The sequence below is a fragment of the Podarcis filfolensis genome (genome assembly GCF_964270895.1).
Source record: "Podarcis filfolensis genome assembly, chromosome: 8".
NCBI lineage: Eukaryota > Metazoa > Chordata > Lepidosauria > Squamata > Lacertidae > Podarcis > Podarcis filfolensis.
This window is the reverse complement of record NC_139611.1, coordinates 72,810,565-72,835,400: the sequence shown is the minus strand read 5'-3', so window position 1 is coordinate 72,835,400 and position 24,836 is coordinate 72,810,565. Positions and strand designations below refer to the sequence as shown.

The 24,836-nt window shown below is 45.8% G+C and overlaps 1 protein-coding gene across 4 annotated transcripts; it reads right to left on the bottom strand.

Moving 5' to 3' along the window:
* Positions 1–163: 163 nt before the first annotated feature.
* LOC310768585 (B-cell receptor CD22-like) lies at positions 164–24,202 on the bottom strand. 4 transcript variants are annotated; one of them, XM_083626956.1, is made up of 14 exons: positions 23,951–24,202; positions 19,234–19,291; positions 18,535–18,948; positions 16,657–16,953; positions 16,054–16,314; positions 14,128–14,388; positions 12,323–12,583; positions 11,453–11,713; positions 10,625–10,885; positions 9,790–9,889; positions 8,941–9,004; positions 8,197–8,354; positions 7,092–7,164; positions 164–3,109 (listed from the first exon to the last, which is right to left on the bottom strand). In XM_083626956.1, exons 2-14 carry the CDS (start codon positions 19,265–19,267, stop codon positions 2,945–2,947), a joined length of 2,610 nt encoding a protein of 869 aa, XP_083483082.1. In that variant the 5' UTR covers positions 19,268–19,291; positions 23,951–24,202; the 3' UTR covers positions 164–2,944. The 4 variants fall into 4 exon arrangements, with proteins under 4 accessions (XP_083483082.1, XP_083483083.1, XP_083483081.1 ...); XM_083626957.1 differs by lacking the exon at positions 23,951–24,202 and adding an exon at positions 22,136–22,236; XM_083626955.1 differs by lacking the exon at positions 23,951–24,202 and adding an exon at positions 19,754–19,807.
* Positions 24,203–24,836: the final 634 nt, after the last annotated feature.

The following is a 24,836-nucleotide window of genomic DNA, read 5'->3' as shown; positions in this document are numbered from 1 at the left end:
TCATTACCACCCCCATCTATGGAGGTAGAACATGGTAGCCAAGGATAGCCTTATCTGCAATGAATTTGTCCAATCTTCTTTTAAAGCCAACCTAGTTGTTGGTATCGCCCTTTCAACTGTCACCTCAATATTTTGTAGATCCCAAAGAGTCATAGTCCTTGCCATATTGCTAAGAGGGTTTTAATTATCTGTCACTATTTATTGTATTGTATCGCCCTTCCTTTTGTAGAACAACTTCCATCGGTATGTACATGTGCATACCATGGGAACCTCTCAAGTACTTAGAAACAACTCCCTTAGTTTTTGCTGGTCCCAATTTGCTGCCAAACTGATCAGGCTGTCACTCAACCTTCTGTGTTGGCTGCTGCAGGGAAGGACAGTAGCTGAAGACAAAAACCTGTTTTCCATTTTGATACAGGGGATTATATATATAGAACAGTGTGTGGATTTCCATTACGTACTACTCAAACAGTAATGTGTTTTAAATGAATTGCAGGATGGCATACGACACTGAGGAATGTATGCCAGGTATCAGATATATGCACTCCCCATTTGCTGGAAGCATCATAAGGAAGGAGGTGGTTATTGATATTGCGTACATTTGCGGTGGACCTGTCCACTAGCCTTGACATTTTAGAACAAAATGAATGGGGTTATTGAGATATGATACCTGGATTCAAGCTGTTCTGGGAACCATTAGTATTTCCACCATGTGATACAAAGGATATATAAGCGGACTGCCATAAACTTCTTTCAGATACAATCAGTGCTGCTAGGAGAAAGTTTTGCAAAACATTGGAGACAACTGTTTGTTCAATCAATAGACAGATTCAAAAGCAAACTCCATGGATACACTTGCATGTCAAAACTGATGGATTACATCTGAGTGACAGAAGGAAGGCAAGGCTGTAGCAATACCATTCAGAACCAGATGCCTTGTCACTGACCATATAGGGCTCGTAGGTCCACAAATGTGACTACGAGCTTAGTAATGGCTGCGGCTCAGCAAGAGTATATATGCTTGGTTGGTATGCAGTATGTCCTATGATCTCTTCAGTACATATGTATCTTCTGGCCTAAGGAGGACAAATGACCAGTAGTTTAATCATTTATTGATAAAGCACACACTTAATGTAGCTCCTAATGGGCACGGCACCCGGACACACAGTTTTGGCAAAGAAATAGCTGGCATCGCCGCCCCACACTTGTGACCCAAACTAGGCTGTTGGTGCAATGGTGTGACCATGCCCGCCTTCAGACTCAAGTACCCCTTGCCTGATAGGGCATGCACAAGCATCTTGCGACCTACACAAGATGCCTGCCTCTTCCAGCCCTCCTGGTCCTTGGAGACTGTGGGGAAGGGGGCAGCAACAGTCTCCTCCTCCACTTCTGACACCTCCTACCTCATCACCAACTGCTTGGACTCTCCCTCTTCCTCCAGCCCTAGCTCATGCCCCTTGGGTAGCATAAAAGCTCATATATCACCCATCCCCTCCCCTGGGTCAGCCTCTGGCCCTCTTGCCTCTGCAAGATGATCCTGGCAGTATAGGTGAATGTGTCAGTTTTAATTTCTCTCAGTTTCTCATTCTTTCCAAGCTCAGTTCTTCACATTTTTTACATCAGTCCTCATGAAAATTCATAACCCATTTTAGTGTGAATCTCTCCAAAATGCACATATTTGTCTGCAATTTTGCCTAATGCACATTTTGCAAAACAACTTCCCTTTATACACTACATTTTCCCATGTTGTTTTCACTAATAGATGCACGCACGCACGCGCACACCTGGGTGGTCCACTGTGGTCTTTCTCTCAAGGTTTCATGGTCTTTTATGGCAGCCCTCAACAACATTTGATGTTCCCCCACAGCTCTTGCACTGCCTTCCCAAAGCCAGGTAAGCAAGGCACTGGGCTTTGAGAAGGAGGCACAAGGGCTCTCATGGCGTCCTAGAGTCTTGCCACCTCCTTCCCAAAGTCAGCACCTTGCTTACACAGCTTTGGGAAGGTAGAATGAGGGCTGACAGGGGGTCAAAAGTTGGCCTTGTCATCCCCCCCCCCCATTTGCACGACAAGGCAGTGTGAGGCTCACGGGCTTCATGTCAAAGTACCCTTGTGGCCCACTTGATATGAAAAGTTGGGACACACACAAAGAGGTATATATGCCCACTTTGCATATACCTTTTTATATGCGTCGCATGGTTGGAGAACTACATTGCAAAATTTGCAGAAGTGAGAATTTTGAGGGACAACTGTGTTTCGGTTTGTGTGCGGCTTTGGGAAATGAGAATTCTTTAAGTTTACCGTAAAACATGATCTGAATCAAATATCTTCCCCATCCGTTTCAAGGCACAGCGGGACCCCACCCAGTTTGGGAATCCCTGAGCCAAATGCAACCATAGCTGAGTGGAAGGATCCACGCAGAGGTTTGATCTGTGACATGTCCAGTTCAAAGGATCAGGCAGCAGATGATAGGAAAGACCTCTGAGCCTGCAGAGCTGCTTCTAGCCAAGATTGATGATACCGGACTGGATGAATGAATAGCCTCACCTGGAATATACAGAGAGCAGTTTTCTATGTTGCAAGTATGAATTGACTTGTTGGAAGGAAGGAAGGAAGGAAGGAAGGAAGGAAGGAAGGAAGGAAGGAATAGCAGATCTTTCCCATATGATCTGATGGGAAAGACAAGACTTGGGGATACTGATCTCGATCACCAATGAAATGTGTTGATAGGTGGAGCACTGTGCTGGCAGTGATGCACCATATCTATCTAAACCTCAGCCTTGCTTGTCTCCCAGTACAGTCAGATCATCTGCGCTACCCGCTCAAGTTCTGCTGCATTTGATTGCAAACAGCAAGCTATAATACAGGCCCAGCCGCTGGCACCACCTCAACACAGATGGGAAAGAGTCTAGGAGTAGTTCCTGATCTCTGCTAGTTCCAAGAGGATCAGTGCTTCAAGGATGCATACTGGATGCTCTCCTCCGATTCAGAGTCTGTTTCAGAGTCTACATAGGTGGGGGGAGGCCGTGGGCCCAGGTTCACCAAGGATGAGTAATGCAGTTCCTCTTCACTCTTGTTCACCACGTTCTCGTAGTCAGGTTTGGTGTCTCCCTAAAGCAGAAGGAGATACAAGTTGAGGGGAAGGAGTGTAGCTTAGTGGTGGAGCAGAGGGTCTACTCTAAAGGCAAAAGGTCTCAGATACAACCCCTGGCATCATGCAGGGCTGAGAAAGAACCCTGGCTTCAAATTCCAGAGAGCTGCTGCCAGTAGACCATGGGTAGGCAATTCTCATCAGCCCAAGCATGCAGGACCATTGGTCAGGGATGATGGGAGCTGTAGTCCAACAGCATCTGGAAGGCACTCAGTCAGTGAAGACTGCTCTACTGTGTTAGAGAGACGCAGGGTTACACTGAAATGAAAGTCCAAAGAAGGTCAATAAATGCCCATTTTTCAAAATGCGATATTTGGATTGAGTTGTATGGGGGGGGGGATCTCAAAATATTACAACTTGCCTGTTTTGATTGGATAACTGGCTGACTGACTAAATTATTATATAAACTGGAGTACATTTCATTGCATGCCATCTACCAACTTTCATACATCAATTGTTGGCTAGTATATTGCAGAAGCAAAACTGGTGGCGGCTGCATAACAACTGTCCTGTGAGATGCTGTCAAATAGTGACCTCTATTGCACAGCTGAGGAACCTGTAGTCCTTCCAATTCTGTTGGACTACAGCTCCCATCATCCTTGACCATTGGGTGTTCTGGCTGGGGCTGATGGGAGCTCTGCATCCTTGCTCTAATACTTATAGAATATCACAAATGGTCAAATATTAGCTGCTGCTAGATTATAGCTGTTAAAATCATGCCTAATATCAAACAGTGTCCGCTGCTGCAGCTTTGCATTGTCAGGTACTATCTTCTGCATGCCAGATGCTGTCAGAATCCCAACAGCTGCAGAGAATGTCCATTATCAAAATCTGTGGAGAAGAAATGCTGACAACAAGGGTGGTGTTTGTTTGATGTTTGCAGCGCACACATAGCAAGCTGCCTTCTACTGAGTCAGATCATTGGTCCATTTTCTGTACTTCAGTGCTGTCTGCAAGTACTGTCTTTCCAGGGTTTCAGACTAAGAATCCTCCCCAGCCCTCCCTGGCCCTTCATCAAAGCTCAGTAGCATAGAATCTGCCTTGCATGGCAGATTCAATTCCCAGCATCTCCAGGGCTGGAAGAGACTCCTGTCTGAAATCCTGGGGAGCTTCTACCAATCAGAATATACCAGGGGTAGGCAACCTAAGGCCCGTGGACCGGATGCAGCCCAATCGCCTTCTCAATCTGGCCCATGGACGGCCCGGGAATCAGCATGTTTTTACATGAGTAGAATGTGTGCTTTTATTTTAAATGCATCTCTGGGTTATTTGTGGGGCATAGGAATTTGTTCATATTTTTTTCCCAAAATATAGTTCGGCCCCCACAAGGTCTGAGGGACGGTGGACCGGCCCATGGCTGAAAAAGGTTGCTGGAATAGACAATACAGAGCTAAAAAGGCCAATGGTTTGGCTAGGTTTAAGACAGCTTCCACCCAAAGCCTTGGAATATTTAGTAGAAACCACCTACACATTTTTCAGGGTGCTCGCTGCAAACTTAAGGACTAACAGCTTGGTTTTTTCGTGTGTTTTTTAAGGACCACAGTTTTTCATGATACTACATCTGCACTCCCACCCAGCCAAGCTACAACAGGTATCCCTATGAAGTTGATAAAACTTTCACATTTTGGATTTAGTGGTTAAGCTTCCTGGATGCAACAGAGCATCGTTCCCCACCTCAGTGCCTTCCAGACATCATTGGACTGTAACTCCCACCAGTCCCAGCCAGAATGGCCAACATTCAGGGGTGGTGAGATGTGTACATAGCTGTCAAGCGTCCCTTATTTGGCGGGACAGTCCCTTATCCCAGCACCATGTCCCGCTGCTGTCCCTTATTGATGATGTCCCTTAAATAAGCTACTGAAGGTAATGGAGCCCTTTCTATGTCCAGCAGTGCTTTGTCAACAACAAATTGTTGCTGTTTTTTGTGTTGAATATATGCTATATGGTAATTTATGGACCTAACAGGTATCTAAAGCCATTTCCACACAACAAAATATGTATTTTATCAAAGTAATTGTTGATCCCTTATTTTGGCTGCTGATCCCTTATTTTCGAGGCTGCTGGTCCCTTATTTTCAAATCTGCAAGTTGACAGCTATGGATTTGTAGCTTCATTAGAAGTGCCAATTAATACAGATCTAGGTTTGTTGTCGTCCCCCCCCCCATCTTTAGGGCAGGTTTTCTGCCCCAAAACTTTTATTAAACAGTTGCTTGACCAGACCTCAAGAGATTTCTCTCCTCTCTCCCGTCTCACCACTATGGCAAGGAAAGCCTCCTTTACCTATTGAATTTCTGCTTCTCATGCAGATAGCAGAAGGCACTGGCATACTGTAATGATTTTAAAAAGTAGCACAGCTAGGAGGAGATGCTGTTGACAGTGCATATCCCTGGGGCCATGTTACGCTCTGCAGAGATTCTATCTGGGCCTTACAAAGGAAACACATGCTCGTCTTTTTTAAGAAAAATGGTTCTCACTTCAAGGGTGACGATTTCTTGTAAATTGCCAACAAGGGGGTGGGACAGCATAAGAAACCAGAAGCTGAATCAGGACAGCATGGCCCTGTGCATTAGCAAGCCTGATGATATGAGTTTCAAAGCAAATTAAAATTAAAAAAATAAATGGTACCCACTCAGTTCAGTTTTCACTTGTCCTAAAACAAATGCCATGAGCAACAAATCACTATGAAGGCAGTTCATTATCTATCCAGAAGTGGATTACCTGGGAAGGTTAGGGATGGTTTACCTTTCTCTCATGGTTGTGACATTAGCCCAGCTAATTAAAGGTATCTGGCATTTTATTTTGCCAGATTCGGGTGCTCTTTGTTTTTGAAGGTCCTTTAAAACAAAAACCACCTTCTCAAGTTGCTTTACAAAAACAGGGTGGAATTAAACCTGACTTTTTCATTGACTCCAAAGGAGGGTGCTACTAAGGCAACTTCCCTAATCTGATGTTCTCCAGCTGCTTTTGACTACAACTCCCATCATTCCTAGTCAGCATGGCCAATCATCAGGCATGATGGGAGTTTTAGTCCAAAACAGGTGGAGGGTACCAGGTTGGGGGAAATTGCATCAGGGCTTCCCCTGTTCTGTTCTTCTCACCACACACCTATTCTACAGCTGACCACAAAGTTGAGAAAAATATTCTAGTGACAGCTTGAATTCCCTGTACTAAACTGAAAGCCGCAATTCTCTCTCTCTCTCTCTCTCTCTCTCTCTCTCTCTCTCCCCCCCCTCTCTTTAATATATATTTAATTTTCTGTTTTACAATTTAAAATACTCATTTTACACCCTTGAGATATCCATGACTTCCATTCTTCTCTTTCCGTGGTTGATTTTGCATATAATAAATCCCTGCACATTTTACAAAAACTATACCTATCTGTGTTCCGTTATTGCGTTCATCAAAACTTATTTACACTGTTAAATTTATCTTAATGCTGACAGCGTTTTCAGCTGTACACAGTTATTTCCCGTATATTCAATACACATTTATTGAAAGCCGCAACTCTCTGTGATGCTTTAAAAGACATATTGCTCTTAAATCTGTTTCTCTACAGTGTGAGTCAAACTGCCATTTGCAGCCTGAATGACAACCAAATTTAGTACATTACCTGAAACATTGGTCATGCTTGTGTTGGGACCAGACCCCTTTGAAGCCCCTACCTCCACCTTGCATGGACCAGACCTCACAGCGTTTTGGAGTTATGGGGGATACCTTGAGAGGACACCCTCCGTGGTCCTCTTTCCCTCTGTGAGTCTACCTCCTCACTGCAGCATCTCCAGGGTTCTCTGGTCAGTGGAGAACCTGCTAGGATGTGGGCCCCTGGCATACTTCCAACCATATGTCCAGACATGCCAACCATAGGAGATCATGGGCTACAATACTGGAGAAGCCAAGTCATTCACACATCCCATGGGATTCTGTCTTACAATGAAGATGTACCTTTGTGGGGAGCTGGGGTTTCTTTACCACACTGTAGATCACGGCATCATCCAAAGGTTGCGGTGCTTTGACACTGTAAAGAATTGAAGATTCCAGTTAGAAAAGCATTCGGAGTATGGAAGAGGAATTTAGTGCTTAGGCTGTCTGAATGCAATATAGCAGCCTTTGTCAACTTTATGCCCTCCATTAGACCACAACTCCCATCATCCCCAGCCAGCATGGTCAATGGTGAAGGATGGTTGGAGTTGTAATCTACATCCAGAATGCACCATGTTGCATTTTGTTGATTGTCAGTGGGTGGGTCCCTTACTGACTTTATACACTTTCCCATTCACAGGAGATGAGCAACAGAAGTACCAGATGCAAAGAAGAACCGGGGTTGCTGAGTCTTTAATCATCATGCAAACGATGTGGTTTCAGGATGGGCACATTTTCCCCACCCACCACATGAGAAGCTGTACCAACTGAAATCCCCTCTTCTACACCAGTGATAAACTCACAGGAGCTCTGGTGACCTCCTTTGTATCTGGTCCATCATAGGGAAGGAAGGAGAGAGAAAATATGGGCACTGGCAGTGTATAAAGGTAAAGGGATCCCTGACCATTAGGTCCAGTCGTGGCCGACTCTGGGGTTGCGGTGCTCATCTCGCTTTATTGACCAAGGGAGCCGGCGTACAGCTTCCAGGTCATGTGGCCAGCATGACTAAGCCACTTCTGGCAAATCAGAGCAGCGGACGGAAACGCTGTTTACCTTCCCACTGGAGCAGTACCTATTTATCTACTTGCACTTTGACGTGCTTTCGAACTGCTAGGTTGGCAGGAGCAGGGACCGAGCAACGGGAGCTCACCCCGTCGTCGCGGGGATTCGAACTGCCAACGTTCTGGTCGGCAAATCCTAGGCTCTGTGGTTTAACCCAGAGCGCCACCCGTGTCCCTTACAGGCAGTGTATAGGAAGGGCCTATTCAGTGGTGGCTCCTTGCATGTGGAAGCCCCTTCCTACTGCAGTTCATCTAAACCCATCACTTGTCTGACTCCCCCTTCTTCCAAAAAAGGCAACGTATCTACCACAGCTTCCCGCAACCCTCTAGTCTGCTCCCCATCATACCTGGCATAAACAGTGCGTTCCTCAGACAAACTTGGAGGGAACCTGAGCACCGCATAAGAAATTGAAGTTTCTGCACCCTGGTTCAGGAATCCAATGGAGCCATCTGCTCCATTTTCTCTCAGCCTGTTGTTACCATTACACAGTTTTTCTCTCTTGGCCTAAGAAACAAAGCAGTGTTTACTCTCTTGCCTAGGACACCTTCATTTTCTCTGCAGGGACATATATTCCACCTGCCCACCCACCCCTCCATGCAAAGGATGAGAGGCTCCTGTGCCTTTTGAGATGTATTTCATGGGGTGCCCCACGTGTCACTCAGGGCTGAGAAAAGCCACCAGCTCCTGAAATTCAGAGCTACCCTGCCTCTGACTGTAAAGGTGGAACATAGTCATTGTGGCTAGTACCCACTGATATCTCCCACAAACTTGTCCAATTCTCTTTCAAAGCAAGGGGACGGCAACCAATTCCCACTGCACCACAGTCCCAATTGCAAGGCTGGGGGGATGACTTCCAGAGGTTGCTACTTGCCACAAGGGAGAAGAAGCAACCACTGTCATCATACTTGGGACTGTGGTGCAGCTTCTTCTAATTTGTCCTATTAATTCATGCTGATCGTCACGACTGCCAACAACATCTAGAGGTCATTGGCTGGTCACAGAAGCAGCCATGTCACTTGTTATTTGCAAACAGATTCAATACCCTCACCCTCCCACAATGTACTGATGCCAGTGGAAAATAAGACTTAACCTTCTTCACAAAAAATGAGCCTGATCTCCGTGCCCTTCCAGTGCCGGGGTCTAATGTTTTCTTCCTGCAATGGTAGAAAAGATACAGTTCTGTCCCACTGGGGCAGTTCACCAGAAGACTACCACCACTTCCAAACCCCTTCACCAAACAGAAGGTGTGTGTGATTTATAGAAAGTTGATAGGCATTATTTAAACTGTCAGATCATTGGTCAATCTCTTCTGCTACATATTTTGGAAACTGGTCTGTCTGTCTGTTTGTTCTCTACAGGTTTTCCCAGCTATCAAGCTATCGTTGCTAAATTCAGCATGAGAATTCTCAAGGTGGGGTAGTGGTTTTTGTCATTGTTGGGATGCCAAATGCCCTTCTGAATCAAGATGACAGACTGAAGCTGGACATGGGTATGACTTTGATCATTTTTTGCCATAGGTTTGGCCACCTCTCCAGATTTCATCACAAAACTTAGCATGAGGTGTCAAGAAGTGAGGGAAGGAGGCTTCATCAAAGTTTGGGTGCAGGAGCCATTGTGTAGCAGGATGGCAGGCCCAAATGTGACTTTGTCTGGTTTTGGGTGTGATGGGCCACTACACTATCTATTTAAAAAACACTTTTTTTTTTACAAATACCTGGGCAATACCAGACATTACCCACTAGTTATTTACAGTTACATACTGCTTACGTGCCAAAATGGCTTCTAAGCAGTTTACAAGCATTAACTCGATTATAAAATCCATACATAATTAAATGCACAATAATACAATGCCAGCAGAACAGGGAAGCCTACCTCCTTCAGAAACACCACCAGTTAATGACCTACCTGGGTCAAAGAGGCTCTCCCCACAACCACTTACCATCTCTGCACCAAGTGCGACAGCAACCCCAGGAGGAAAACCGCAAGTAGGACACTGCCCAGGCCAATCAGGGCACGCTTCAACACAGTAGCTCTGCTGTCTACATGACACAGAAAGGGAGAAAGAGCAGAATTTGCAACACCTGGCTGTAACGGCAAAAAGATTGTTGCCTGATCCCAAGCAGGCTTTTGTTCAGTTGCACACTGAAGTCCACCAGGTTCCTCTCCTTGGCATCCATCTGCCTTGCAAGCAGTGAGAAGGGCCTGAGCTCAGCTGCAGAACATTGGCTTTGCATGCAGAAGGTCCCAGGCAGGGCTGTGTATACCCACTTTCTGCACCCGACCACCACCATCTAATGCTCTGAGTGGCTGGGTTTGCTGCCATGTTTATTTCCCACAATAACTCTGACACTACAGCAGATCTGTATAGATTAGCAGTGGGGAACCTCTGGTCCTGGGCTCAAATACAGCCCTCCAGAACTATCTGTCTAGCTCTCAAGATTCTCCTTTGTCCATGCTCCTTGGTCAGGTCACAATACTCTCCCAAAATCATAGGCTGTTGGAAATGCATTGGCCATTATATCCATGGATCGTCCTTCCACAATAATTATCAACATGCAATTCTTGACAAAGGATGGTCATGCAGCTACTAAAACAACAATTTGCAAGGTAGAATTCTTGACCTGCCATTAATAACTACTCTAAGGTCCCCCGTTTCCCAGGGACAGTCCCCGGATTTACAAATCAGTCCGCATACAAAATCCTATCATTCCTATTGAAGTTGAAAAGTGTCCCCGGATTCATTGGAAAAAATCTGGTAACCTTAAACTACTTACAGGACACAGTGATGCCCATGGGCGGTGACTCCTGCTCAGAGATGCTATTGGAAGTTTTGCAGTGATAGGATCCTGACTGGTCGACCTGGATTTTCTTAAGCTGAAGTATCTTGGAAGTTTCCTGGAGCCTCTGTTTGTTCCAGTACCATGTGTAAACATCAGCTGGTGGGGAGGCATCATTATCGCATCTCAATGAGATACTCATTCCCTCAATGATAGCATCCTGGGTGCTCAGGAGTAAATGGACATTGCGAGGCCCATCTGCCAAGAAGAAAGGCAGGGAAGATACATTCAGCACTGTCCAGTATTTGTCTTAAGGCTCTCAATATGACTCAAGGTTGAAGAAAAGATCTTGGAAGCTTGTCCTCCGCTAGAAGCAATGCTTGGAGGACAAGCAGGGTGATGTGCCATTTGGTGGGGTGGGGATGCTGCCTCAGGTAGCAATAGCTACCTAAGCAGACCCCACCTGCCCCACTGCCCCCATTTATAGGGGTGAAGTGGGGCTGGTATTGACCCCGATTTCAGCTGAAATCTCACTGAAATTGGACAAGCTCTTGTGAAGTGCACAATATCTTGCATGGTTTCAGGCTAGATCTCGCCTGAAATTGGGGAGATCTCGCCTGAAATCAGCACACCTCCACCAGTGAAGGAAACGGCAGGGAGGGTGGTGGAGGCAGCGGTGCCAACGGCAGGGCAGAGTGGCACTTCCCATTTTGGCTCAAGCAGCGAGAATGGACGGGCCACCCCTGAGGACAGAGTAAGGGAATCAGATACTCGGGGTGGGGTCCTCATCAGCCATCTCCAGCACTCTCTCCTTTCCATACTCACAACGGACACTCAGCCAAACTGGTGAGGACTGTGCTGAGCCTACTTGGTTGCTTGCTTCACAATAGTAACTGCCAGAATGCTCAGGGGTCACTTTCAGGATGGTCACCGTAGAGTCCAGCTGCAGCTGTTGCCCGTCTTTGTACCATATGTAGGTGAGCTCCTGGGGGTTGGCTTCTCTCACTTCGCATCTCAGCTTAACAAAGCTGCCTTCTTTGATCAGCCCCAGGGGTTCTCGCACAGCTTTCACATCCTTGGGACCAACTGCAGGTGGAGAGACCAAAGGCAATGTATCACATGAGGTGCCTCACCTGCCCTCGCACCTGAACACACACACAAAACCCGCCACACACACACAACAACCGCTGAATACAGATTCCTCTGCAGTAAATCTGAGTGATCAACCTCAATTTTCAGCTTGAAAAGCACATGCCTGCTGCACTCAACAGCCCTGCTTTTGGCACTGAAGTTTTATTAAATGTTGCAAACAGTGGGTGCTCACCCCTTGAGGAGCATCAGAAAAAAACATTCTCCAAAATCTTTCTGCCATAGCGGGTCTGCCTGTGTAAGTCGTGACTGATAATGGCTCACAATTTCTATAGGCAAGCATCCTGGCTTTTGTCATGTATAAGGCTGCTAACAAGTTGAGATCTCAGGTGTAAGATCAGTCTACGCCAAGAGGCTCTATATGCCAAAGAGTACACACTTCTCGTGATTTGGCTAAGTTATTTAAGTTCAACCTGCAATTCTCCAAACACGTAGTGGAGCCACATAGCCTGTGTGGCTCAAGTTTGCGGAATGACTGCACCTGCCTTCCCATAACCTCTGCTTGACTGGTGCATGTGTTCCAGGTCTTCCAGTAGCATTACTTACAGAGTGTTGTCACAGAGATGGGTGCAGATGCTGTACAGCTGATCTCGTTGCAAACTTGACATTTGTAAATGCTGACCTTTTCAGGTGGTGCAGTAAAGGTGTACAGTTCCTGAGTATGAGTTATACTTTTCCCTGACTTGTACCAGTAATACCGTTTGTGACTGGGGTTACTGCTGCCCACAGAGCAGTTCAGTGGGACAGTGTCTCCTTCTGTGATGGGCTGACGACTATTAAGGATAAGCTGGACATTCTTGGGAGCATCTGGAAAATCAAATCAATGCTTTTTTTATTTCTGAGAAACATCATCCATGATGTGCGTAGTTGGGAGATGTGCACAATAATCAGTCACACACAAAATAGCAAAGAATGAGCATAAATACCTATAAATACAAATGTTGCACATTGACAAGTTAATATTGATAATCTCCAAGCTGTTCATGTGCACGGGTGCTGGTCATTTTCCAGAAGTATTTCTGCATTTATACCCACTTTCCAAAAGTTAAGAGTTATATTCACAATAACATGGGAAAGGTTGCAGCTTAAAGATTGTAGTTCAATCTCTGACGTCTCCCACAATCTACTGGGAAGAGTTACTGTGTCCCCTAGGCCTGGAATCCTGAGCTGTTTGTTTCTTTGAATAAAGAGTTAACTTCACTGACATCATGTGAGTTATTACTGACCAGCTCCTGGCACCTGCCCTGACAGAATGGCTACCCAATTTCCCAGTCCCACTAGCATGATCAGCATCATTCAAATATCACCAGCAGAAGCATGGGAGCAGTCAACACACATGGGCTGCTAGTTTGCCGCACTGTGGACGCCCCCAAGTAGAAATTATGTAGGAGCAGGTGAGCAAGAAATTGCTTATACTGAAAATGCAGTGGTGGCCTTGCACATTCAGATTTACAGCCTTTAAAAGGAAGGGCCATAGCTCAGTGGTAGGGCATCTGTCTTGCATGTGGAAGGTACCAGGTTCAATCCCCAGTATCTCCACACAGGGTTAGGAGAGTCTCCTGCATGGAACTTTGCAGAGCCATGGCCAGTTTAGACAACATAGAACTAGATGGGACCAGTGGTCTGACTCTGTATAAGGCAGCCACCTCTGTTCTTAACTGAAGGATTCAATGGCCTTAATTCACTCTACACTAGCCAGCAAAGGAGGATCATGAACATGGAGAACATCAATAGAGGAAGGTTGGTGGTGCCCAACTCTCTCCATAAGCTCTAACCAGAGAGTAAAGGATTCACCCTCCACCTCCGCCAGCATGGTATTCAAGGGCTGTGCACAAGCAGGATTGGGACAAGATTCACTCAAGGTGGCTGGTGCTACTATCCCAATTCAGCTTGCAGAAATCAAGCAGAGCTGCTCGTTTATACAAACAGCCTTGCTTGACCTCTCATTGCATCCCAAGATAAGAGCTTCAGGACAGCCCATAGGAATCAGGCCAAAGGCCCATCTCACAGTGGTCAATAACCAAGATGCTTATGGGAAGTCCTTAAGCAGGACATGAACACAAGAACACTGTCCCCACTTGAGATTTCCAGCACATAGCCTCTGATGGTGGAGGTACAACAAAGCTGTCATGTCCAGCTGCCATTGATAATCTTCTCCAGCTAATACGCCCAACTGTCTTTTAAATTTGTATATGATGTGCCATATACTTTGCATGCAAGTGGTCAATATTCCTGGTACCTCCAGGGTTTTTATAAGGATCAGGTGGCAGCTGATGCAGAGCACAGCTATGACCCTGCCAGTCAAAGTCCAAGCTACAGACCCTTCACTTCCTGAAACTGAGGTTACTTACACTGAACGTCCAGGGTGACGGATGAGGATGTTGAATTTCCAATGGTGTTGCTGGCTATGCAGTAATAGGTACTGGAGTCTCTGGCCTGGATCGCCTCAAAACGCAGCTCCTTGTCAGTTCCAATTATGCCAGACTCCCCATCTTTATACCAGCCATGGCGGTTGGTGGCAGGATTCCCTCGGGAAGAGCACCGCAAAACCACGTTGTTCCCTTCTTTGATTATCCCCGGTGGCACGTCAATCTTCACATCCTTTGGGGGATCTGGGGTAGAGATATTATGGACACTGAAATCAGGACTCTTGTTTCAGGGCAAGAAAATGTGTGTGCTGCCTTGGGGGACAAGAGAACTGTGAGAGAGTAACGTGTGTATTCAGGGATTGGTGAAGGTAGCAAAACTGGCCCCACCATATGGAAGGGTGAGTCAGCCCACTCCAGCAGGGACATTTTGGGATACTGTTAGAAGACAGATCATTACTATGCTGATGGTGACTGTTTTTGGCATCCACCTGTCTTGAGAGACAACAGACCGTGTTTCCAGGGGTTTAGTCAAACTGCTGCGTTAGCAGCATCCAAGTGACCTCCATATGGCGCGAGCCTGGGCAGTGTGTATGGAGGTCCTGGGCTGCCCAGATGAGAAGACCCCATTCTCCGATTTGCTTGTGTGGTCCACAAAAAAACAGAGCAATATGTTTGGCACCAGCTTGGCTGCAGGAATTGCTGGAAGGAGGCATACATGGCACCATCTAACCATCATAGAGACTCCACTCTAGATCAGAGTTTTCCTTCTCCTAGATGGGCTACCTTCCCAGTGTTAATGAGCCCATCTGCCCCTCACTCCCCTCTACAGCAAGTGCAGAAACCGTCTGCTTAACCATTGGACCCACTTTGGTCTCATCTGTACAGTCTGCAAGAGCCTGTCTTCACACACTGGGGAAGTCAGAGTAAGACTTCCCTTTTATCATCACCATTGACTGCCACATCTGCTACCACCGTGTCAACAGAATCACTACTGCCCCCTCTATCATCATCAGTTAATTAATTGATGGTGATTATGATGTTTACTGCTGTGGTATTAATTTGGCCAACCATTATTTATGTACAGTATATATTTTCATTCCACCTTTCCTCCCAGGAGCTCAAGCTGCTGAGTGTGGTTCTCCACCTCCCCATTTCATCCTCACATCAATCCTGTGAAGTAAGCTAGGCTGAGAAATGGTGACTGGGATCCAGCAACTCCCAGTGAACTGCATGTCTGAGTGGGGATTATAATCCTGCTGCTGAAGATCCTGGTCCAGCATGCCACATTAATCAGGCTGAGTCAACCCAACCCCAGGAGGGAGATTTTGGGATAGCATTAAATAATTTTATCATCATATCTGTTATTTCTCATTTGGGGGTGCTGGGAAAGTCCACAGAAAGGTGTTCAGATACTGCAGTTCGGCACCTATGGGGTTAAATGAGGCCATGTCTATGCTTCCTCCAGACCCAGCCAGCCACCAGCCAGCCCTGGATGCAACCCTGCCCATCTTTGAAGAAGAGAAGAGTTTGGATTTGATATCCCGCTTTATCACTACCTGAAGGAGTCTCAAAGCGGCTAACATTCTCCTTTCCCTTCCTCCCCCACAACAAACACTCTGTGAGGTGAGTGAGGCTGAAGGTGATCGGACTTAAGATTGTATTCTAAAGGTACATTTTATGCAAGACCAATGATGCAGGTTTACAAACTATATTGGTGTGTGTATAGAATTGGAGATAAAGAAGCTTTTTCCTGTTTCCTGTCCTGATAGTCACACAATGCATGAAAATCAGAAGGAGAAAGTAGTTCTCTTCTGAAATAAGAAAAGTCCCTCAGAAGAGGAAGGAAGAGGCGAGTAATGTCTGTAAATCTTGATGGTCATCATTCACCAGCCCAACAAAGAAACTCACACTGGACATTGATGGTCAGTTCTGAGCTACCAGATCCAACTGTGTTTTCAGCTGTACAGCGATAGACACCAGAATCTTGCTCTCCTACAGATTCAAATTCCTTTATTGGGCTCGTCCATTCATATTTCCGCATATCCTTCCAGTACCATTGGTATGTAACTTCAGGGTTGCTACTGTTGACTGTACATGCAAGAGAGAGTTTCTCCCCTTCTCGGACTGTGATTCCAGGCATAGCGCTCAGCTTAACTCTTTGGGGACCATCTGAAATAAATAAAATTGGGAAGTCATAAGTACCATCACAAACTGACACAAGCTGCAAGGCTGGAGGTCCTAGAATATAATCAGGGACCCTTAATTATAACCCCCTCCCATCTTGCAAGGATCCCCTCACATTTTGTACTCAATAACAGACATCCTTTCAAATGTGACAATCACATGCTTCTTGCTATTGTAAATGCCTAAGCCAAAGCCCACCATCCCTCACAAGATTCAGAATTCAGACAATGGCTTTTCAGAGGAACAGAATCTTGTGCAGTTCAGGCGGAATATCTTTTTTCCAGATTTCCCCCACATAGCCCAGTTTCATCTCCCCTGAATACTCACATTTCACATCCAATGTCATGGTGCTCCTGGATATCTCTGTCCCATTGTGGCTTTTTAGAGTGCATGTCAGTGTTTTCCCATGATCCTCCCAAGTTGGAGTAAAACTCAGAACAGTCTGGAGTTTTCCATCTCTATTGGTAGTTTTTGGGGAAGACATACGCCTCTCCTCCAAGCCGCTGAAAATCAACATAATTGGCTCATCGGGGCAGTGGTAAAATACCCAGCAGGTCACTGTCGCTGGCATCTGTTCTTGGATTTGTGCCATTCTGCTTTCTATCTTGGGTTTGGGTGGTGACACTGCATGCAGAAAATTAAAAAGGGAAATTCCAAGTCATTGGTCAGGCAAAGCTGTAGACCAGAGATGGAGAACTTGTGACTCTCCACATGTTCTTGGACCCCAACTCCCATCAGCCTCAGCCAGCATGGTCAGGGGTGATGGGGGTTCTAATCCTGCAACTTCTGGAAGTTTAAAGGTTCCCCTCCCTGATCTAAAAGGAAGCTGTGGAGCAAATAAGAGCCTTGATCATCTATCCAAAAATGGCAAGAAGTATCCATGCCTACCTTTTACCCCTTCTGTGATGCAGCATGTTAGCATAGTTATACCTGCCTCTGAGTTGATATTTGTCAAATGGACATTTGCAGAAATGATTTTATTCTTTTTTTGTAGAACTTGCAGAGGTGGTTTTCTTGATTTGAAGTTCATCTGAATTTTTTATTTTATTTTTTAAAGCTGAACTTGTGTATATAGTATCCCTATATTTAACTTGCACGCCAATTCAGGGCCTTCAGGCTATAAAGCAGATTATAAATTTGTTACGTAGTAAAATAAATAAATATTTGATTCTTTTTGCATAACAAAGTGCTGTGAAAAACTCAGCACTAGATCTGGCAAGGCAAATAAGAACACAGTGCATTGTATCTATAGTAGTTAATCTACTTAGGTCCATTATTTTCATTGGGTCTACTCTGAGTGGACTAACGTTTGATGCAACACAATGTAGCTGATGAATGACACATTAGTTTCACACAAAGATATGGCATGGCTGCCTAGCCAATACATTATTAGTGTCATTGAACAAACCCTTAGGAGGGGATTCCAGAAATGTTCTTCAGTTACCAGTCTACCCATTACTGTTAGTCTACTCTTGAGATCCCTTCCAGTTCCATAATTCTTTGATTCTATGACTCCTATAGGATTATAATTACAGCATTAGAAAAGTGAAAGTTTAGGACTCCACCCGAAGACCTATTTATTGAACGTTCATCTTTATAGTGGTATCTCGGGTTACATACGCTTCAGGTTACAGACTCCGCTAACCCAGAAATATTACCTCAGGTTAAGAACTTTGCTTCAGGATGAGAACAGAAATCGCGCCGCGGCGGCATGGCAGCAGCAGGAGGCCCCATTAGCTAAAGTGGTGCTTCAGGTTAAGAACAGTTTCAGGTTAAGAATGGACCTCCGGAACGAATTAAGTACTTAACCCGAGGTACCACTGTATTTCCTTGCATTAAACCTACGCAGAGTATTTCCTTGTTGACCATTTGTTCTGATTTAATCACAGGGCAGTTATGCATCTGTTATTCATATTGATTTCTTTATGAGGTATTTACTCATCTTCCCACATTAGTCATTTGCTCACCCCACACATTTCAGTGCATGACTCGGTCACTTGCCAAGCTACAGAAAGGCTGATTCTTTTTAAAAGTGATTTCTTGCGCTAGGGCAACAGAGCACTTAAAAAAGCATAAATCTACATTTGTAGTATGCACTTGAATGTCTCCCACAAAACAGTGACAACCTGGAGGTGCCCTTGGTTTCAAGACTACTTGACCACTTTGGCATGAATGGAGGACAAATCATCTCTGAAAGTTTCTTACCGTTAACATTAACAGAAGCAGCAGCAAACCACTTTTCTAGATGACGATTGTTTCCAACAATGCCATAAAGTCTTCCTCCATATGTGCCACTGTCATTTTTCTGGAGATGAGAGATCTTCAGGCTGCAGTTTCTGCTGTTTAAATTCCCAACAAACCTCACCCGATCCAGAAAGTGGGGACTTGTTGGAGTCAGGTAGTTCTCTGAGGTCGAAGAGCCATTGTATAACATGATACCAGTATAATCTTTCAGAGTTTCTTCATACTCAGGGTCAAAATACCAAATCAGGAAGAAGTTGTCAACCCGAAGCTTCTTATATGTTAGGCTGATCTTGCATGGAATCAGAATACAGGATCCTTCCCACGCAGCCAGATTATTCGGTGCAATAGTCAACATATTTTCCGTACCCAAGATACCTAAATCGGAGAACAACATGTGATATTTTGCTCAGCTGCCACAATGCATTCAGAAGGATGGTGAAAATGATCTGAAGGCAGTGCTCTCTAATCAAAACTAAACTAAACTTCTCGTGGAATTTTAGTGTCGCAAAGGGCACTGCTGAAATCTGAGAGCCCAACATCCACTACTGCCTTCTCCTCATTCTTTTCTAAAGACCAAAGAGAGCAGTGGTGCTTAAATGAGACCAGAAGCCCAATTTGCTTTTGTTGGCACAAATCAAACCTGCATCACACTTGCATTACCTGGAAGGAAGAGCAGACAAAAGAAGCTCCTCATTGTGAATTCATGCAAGGGCCAAATCTGGAAGCAAGGGGGTGGAAATGGATTATTGATTCATTCAGTAACAGTTATTTACCATCAAAAATATATTCCCAGAGTCATAAGAATGTGTATGGAAATGTGCTTTTATGCACCTTGGTGGAAGGAGAACCTGTCACAAGCTCTATTCCTGTCTATTGAGCTTCTTCTCCCATAGTACTCCTATGGGAAGGGCCGTAGCTCAGAGACAGAGCACATGATTTGCATGCAAAAGTCCCAGATCCAATGCTTGTCATCGCAAGGCATGGAGAGATTCCTACCTCAAGTCCTGGAGATTTGCTGCCAGTCAGTAGGCAATATTGACTTGAATGGACCAATGAGCCCGTGTGGTGTAATGGTTAGAGTGCTGGACTATGACTTGGGAGACCGGGGTTCAAATCCCCACTCTGCCCTGAAACTCACAGGGTGACCTTGGGCCAGTCACCATCTCTTCGCCTTACCTACCTCACATGGTTGTAGTGAGGATGAAAGGGAGGAGGGAACCATGTGCACCACCTTGAGCGCCTTAGAAAAAGAAAGGTGGTATATAAATGTAATAAGTAAACAATAAATAATACCAATGGGCTGACTCTGTGTATGCACTTTTCAATGTCCCTAACTACCAGGAAGACAGCCATCTCCAGTAAGCATAAAGAATGTGTGTGGGGGAGGAATACAAATTCAAATCCATTATGTTCACAGGAGCCAGAAAGTTTTGCATGCTGCTGGGAGTTGTCTTTGAATTTCATCCTTGCTTTCATAAACAATAAAAATCACCAAACCAGTACAAAAGAAAATTAATATTTTGTTTCTTTAAGCAGATTATTGGGGGAGGGGTCACCAAAGCGACTCCCCAAACCGCTTTCTGCCAATCAGCTAATGTAGTGCCCTTCCTATTTAACAGTAGTGTTTCCAGAGATTTCAATACCGTATTTTTCGTTCTATAGGACGCACATTTTCCCCTCCAAAAATTAAGGGGAAATGTGTGTGCGTCCTATAGAGCGAATGCAGGCTGCGCCGCTAAGCCCAAAGCCAGAACAGGAAGACGGAGCACTGCGGAGCGCTCCGTCTCGCTGTTCTAGCTCGGGGATGGCTGCGCGCACAGCCTCTCCAGGGCAGCGGGGTGCCTTCACCCTGCTGTCCTGCAGAGGCTAGCAAGGCTGTTCTCAAGCCAGAACAGCGAGGCGGAGAGCTCCGTCTTGCTGCTCTAGCTTGGGGACGGCTGCGCACACAGCCTCTCCAGGGCAGCGGGGTGCCTTCACCCTGCTGTCCTGCAGAGGCTAGCAAGGCTGTTCCCAAGCCAGAACAGCGAGACGGAGGGCTCCGTCTTGCTGCTCTAGCTTGGGGATGGCTGCGCGCACAGCCTCTCCAGGGCAGCGGGGTGCCTTCACCCTGCTGTCCTGCAGAGGCTAGCAAGGCTGTTCCCAAGCCAGAATAGCGAGGCGGAGAGCTCCATCTTGCTGCTCTAGCTTGGGGATGGCTGCGCGCACAGCCTCTCCAGGGCAGCGGGGTGCCTTCACCCTGCTGTCCTGCAGGGGCTAGCAAGGCTGTTCCCAAGCCAGAACAGCGAGACGGAGGGCTCCGTCTTGCTGCTCTAGCTTGGGGATGGCTGCGCGCACAGCCTCTCCAGGGCTGCGGGGTGCCTTCACCCTGCTGTCCTGCAGAGGCTAGCAAGGCTGTTCCCAAGCCAGAACAGCGAGACGGAGGGCTCCGTCTTGCTGCTCTAGCTTGGGGACGGCTGCGCGCAAAGCTTCTGCAAGGCAGCGGGGCGCTGCGCTCCAAAGGCTTCAGGGATCTTTGAGGCTGGCGGTGGGGGAAAGCAGCGCTTCCCCCCACCACCAGCCCCACAAGCTCTGGTGAATGTACCTTGAAGGCACCTTGTTTTAGAGCGGGAGAACAAGAAAAAAAAATTTCCCTGTTCCCCCCCTCCTATGGTCCGGTGCGTCCAATGGAGCGAAAAATACGGTACTTGTTGTCCAATCACTATAGAAATTTCTGCAAAGACCACAGTCCAAAACTCTGACACTTTGTCCTCCACCTGACCTTAAATTACCTCGGCTCCTTATATCCTCTCCAACAGGATCTCTAATTAGACACCTTCGTTTGAAACAGTCTCATAGCAGTCTTATACCATTTTTGCATTATTTTCAATGCATGTTCTCTCATGGTAGATAAAATGGATGTCAATGGGAACCTTAACCACATAGAAGTCCAAACATTGTCTTCAATCAAAATATTCCAGTCTGACTCCCACATTCATTTCAGGCCTTCTGCAGAGCCCACATCAGTGCTCAGAAGTAGGATATACCAGTAAATAGGAGACACCAACCTCTCCACTTCCCCCTCAGAGCTCAGAAATACTAGCTTGAATGGCATGAGAGCAAGGAGATTTCTTAAGAACATTTCCAAAACAATGCAGCTATATTGCAAACAGAAATTGTGATTCTAAATAAGGAGAAACCAAAAGGGACCAATTTCACCAACCATAGTGAACATGCACTGAATTTGCCTTGCAAAATTGAAAGCCCCTTTTCAAACTCCTGCCTGTTTCGATCTGGCCACTGACAGCTACTGCTTCTCCGCCATGCTGAGATGCTGCAGGAAGTACAGTGAAGCTTGGATCAGAAGACTAAGACATGGAAGGCCCTGTGACATCCCCCCCCCCATGAGTGCAGGGCAGTGCAGGGGTCTCAGGCTGCCCCATCAGCTGCTCCTGTCTCTATCTCCTCTTTTTCGCAGAAGCAAGACTCAGCAGACTGAGCTGCTCTACTAGAGTTCATCCTCCCCTTGCAATAAATAGACTTTGCAACCTGTATGCCTGCCCACCCCAGTTGTAGCATCCCTTACAGAGTCAGGCCATCAATAGGATGTGCAGCTATACCCTCCGACATTCCTCAGATGAAAACAGGGACATTCTATTTCACATCAGTTTCTTTGCTTGAGCCTTTCCTCCTGATCAAGTTCAAAAGTTATTAGAGGAAGCAAACAAAATTGAAGTATTTTAAGCACAGAAAACTTTGAATTTATGTATTGCATTTGGGAAAGCCAGAGGGGGAAAAAATTAAAACCCCAAATCAATAAATACAACTAACTGTGTGTGCATATACACACACAACATGAACAATAAATGCAACATTGTAAAAATAAATCTTCTTCTTCTTTGGCGATCACTCGTAGCCGAGTAAGATTGTCTTCCATAGACACAGTTTTAACAATGAGTTGGTAAGTGACTGTGGAGGCCAATTCCGGACCCACATGTCCTTCCACAGTGCGGACATTGGTTTCTTGGGCCGGAGTTGATCACAGACAGACAGACAGACACATGGGTGAAAAGAGTTCTGAACCGAATTCAAAGGCTGCTTGTGGTTAGACCTCCCTAGGGTTGGGAGCGAAGTTTGGTTCAGTCTATATTTTAATGTTCAACTACCTACTTCTCATTTCCTGAAATAAAGTGTTGACCAAAACTCAGCTATCCTTTGGCCGTTCTCCAAATGCACAAGTCTTCCATCAAAACGCCCATTTAAAATGCACATGGAGGGGGAAGTATGCATTAAAATGCATATATTGGTAGGAACGACCACATTAAAAATGCTTTCTGTTAGGTAAATTTGCTTGGAAAAAATGTATCTATAAGGCAAAATGGCATACAAAGGTGTGCAATTTTTAAAAAAGATACTTTAAAGGAAAAAAGCAAACGAATGTGGAAATGTGGCAAACCAAAAATTAAGATAGGATACATGAGAAATGGAGCGAAGCCAACTTCAGCAAATCCGACTACCGCGTGACCTCCTACCAATCTTTCTAACACATGGGCCAAAGAACAGTTTGTATTACCTGTGTAGCTGTATCTTTAAGTGAAGAGAATGGAAGGGTTTCCCCACCCTGCTACACATTTTGACAGCATGATACTGGATCCAGATCGGAACCCAAGAGGCAGGGAGGAGTGCCTGTTAGAAGGCTTTAACTGTTTGCTTCAAATCTCAATCAGAATTGAGAGTCCCAAACCTACGCAACTGAGATAAACAAAATCTTGTTTTACTTTGCCAATTGCAGGTGAAGAGAAGCCACAGTGGGGGGTGAAGGGTTAACACTGCCTTGTTTCCTGATTGGGTCCCCCACAGTGACAATCTGTGTAAACAAACACACCTGCATTGAAAGGCACAGCTATGTAACATTTACATCTCCTTTACAGAGTTTCTCCCAGCAGGGAAGTGATGGGAAATGTTTCCCCAACTAAACCCTGTACATTGGGCTGCTGTCTGGAGGAGACAGTTTGCCCAGGGACCTGCCAAACCTACAGCCAGCCCTACATGGATCACAACTGCTAGTTGCCTTGTTCACACAATAGACTGAACAGAGGTGCCAGCTGCCTCTACACAGTACAAGGGTTTGCATGAAACAGTTTGCATGCGTTGATTTGCAAAGCTCCACTGTTGTGTACACAGACCCGACTCCCATTGAACATTAGATGTGAATATCTGCGAGCGTGTGCAGCTCAACTGCCTAGCTACACAGGTACACAGATTGTACCCTTGCTGTGTGTCACCTGCGAACACCCCTGGTGAGACATCCCCTTATGGGTTATTCATCAAAAAACCCTTAGAAGATCAAAGCTCTCAAGTAAGAGTTATTTCCCTAGGAATGATTCATTTGTATTCCTACCTGATAGTGAAGGTGCAGGCGAAGGCTGAGGAGCTCAGCTTAGCTGTGTTAAGAGTGCCCTTTCAGGGCTGAGTGCAGCTGTTTGCCAGGGTCCGATTCAGCCAAGCTGTGATGGCCCAAAATAACAATAAACCCAGCAGCAACTAAGGCTGTGCATCTGTCACAAGAACTTCCCTCTTTCTACCCTGAGCAGAAGATCTGGGGGCATCTGGTTCTGCTGCTTCAAGCTTGGCTGAGTCTCTGCGGTTCAGGGTGAGGTATTTTTGTTAGAAGAGTAGCCTACCCATGTTGCTGTGAGTTTGAGACCGGAGCAATGCATGGCTGGTCAGCAGGAACCCCTGACAGCAGAGGACCATCCAATGTCTCATTTAAGGAAGGGGTGGACCCAAACATCAGCTGCAGGCATCTGCCGGATTTCATGTGGGTGGCAAGAAAGGGGGGGTGGAAGAAGGAAAAACAGGGTAGCAGAGAGAGGGTAGCAAACGTAACTCCGTAGTGACCAATATAACATTTGTAAGCTGCTTTACATAACATTTTGTGTTTTAGCTAATATTATTTGAACTCCAGTTAAGATTAAACTGTTTCTGTGTTAACTGGCTTAATCCTCAAGCTGTATGTCATAGTTTAAATGCTTTCTTTTTACAGTATTTTAAAACTGATGTGACCAATATAACAATTTTGGAGCCTCCAGAATTCCATACCCTCCAAGTGTCCCTATTTTCCAGGGACAGTCCTCGATTTACGGAAGCTGTCCCAGTTATTGATTTAATCCCGGATTGTCCCGCTTTTCTTTAGAACCCATTTCCCCAAAGACAAGTCTACAATTTGAGTACAATTGAGGACACCAGAGGGATGCAAGCACAGGGTATACTGGACCCTTTGCCCT

What these genes read in the sequence shown, in the direction of transcription:
- LOC310768585 (XM_083626955.1), bottom strand. Translation starts at nt 19,795, where the DNA reads ATGGTTCCCTCCTCCCTTTCATCCTCACTACAACCATGTGAG. An exon ending in TTGTCTGCTCTTCCTTCCAG is followed by an intron (nt 18,949 to 19,233) that starts GTAATGCAAGTG and finishes TCTCCGATTTAG; the next exon opens with GTATCTTGGGTACGGAAAAT. An exon ending in TCGCACTTGGTGCAGAGATG is followed by an intron (nt 9,005 to 9,789) that starts GTAAGTGGTTGT and finishes CTACCATTGCAG; the next exon opens with GAAGAAAACATTAGACCCCG.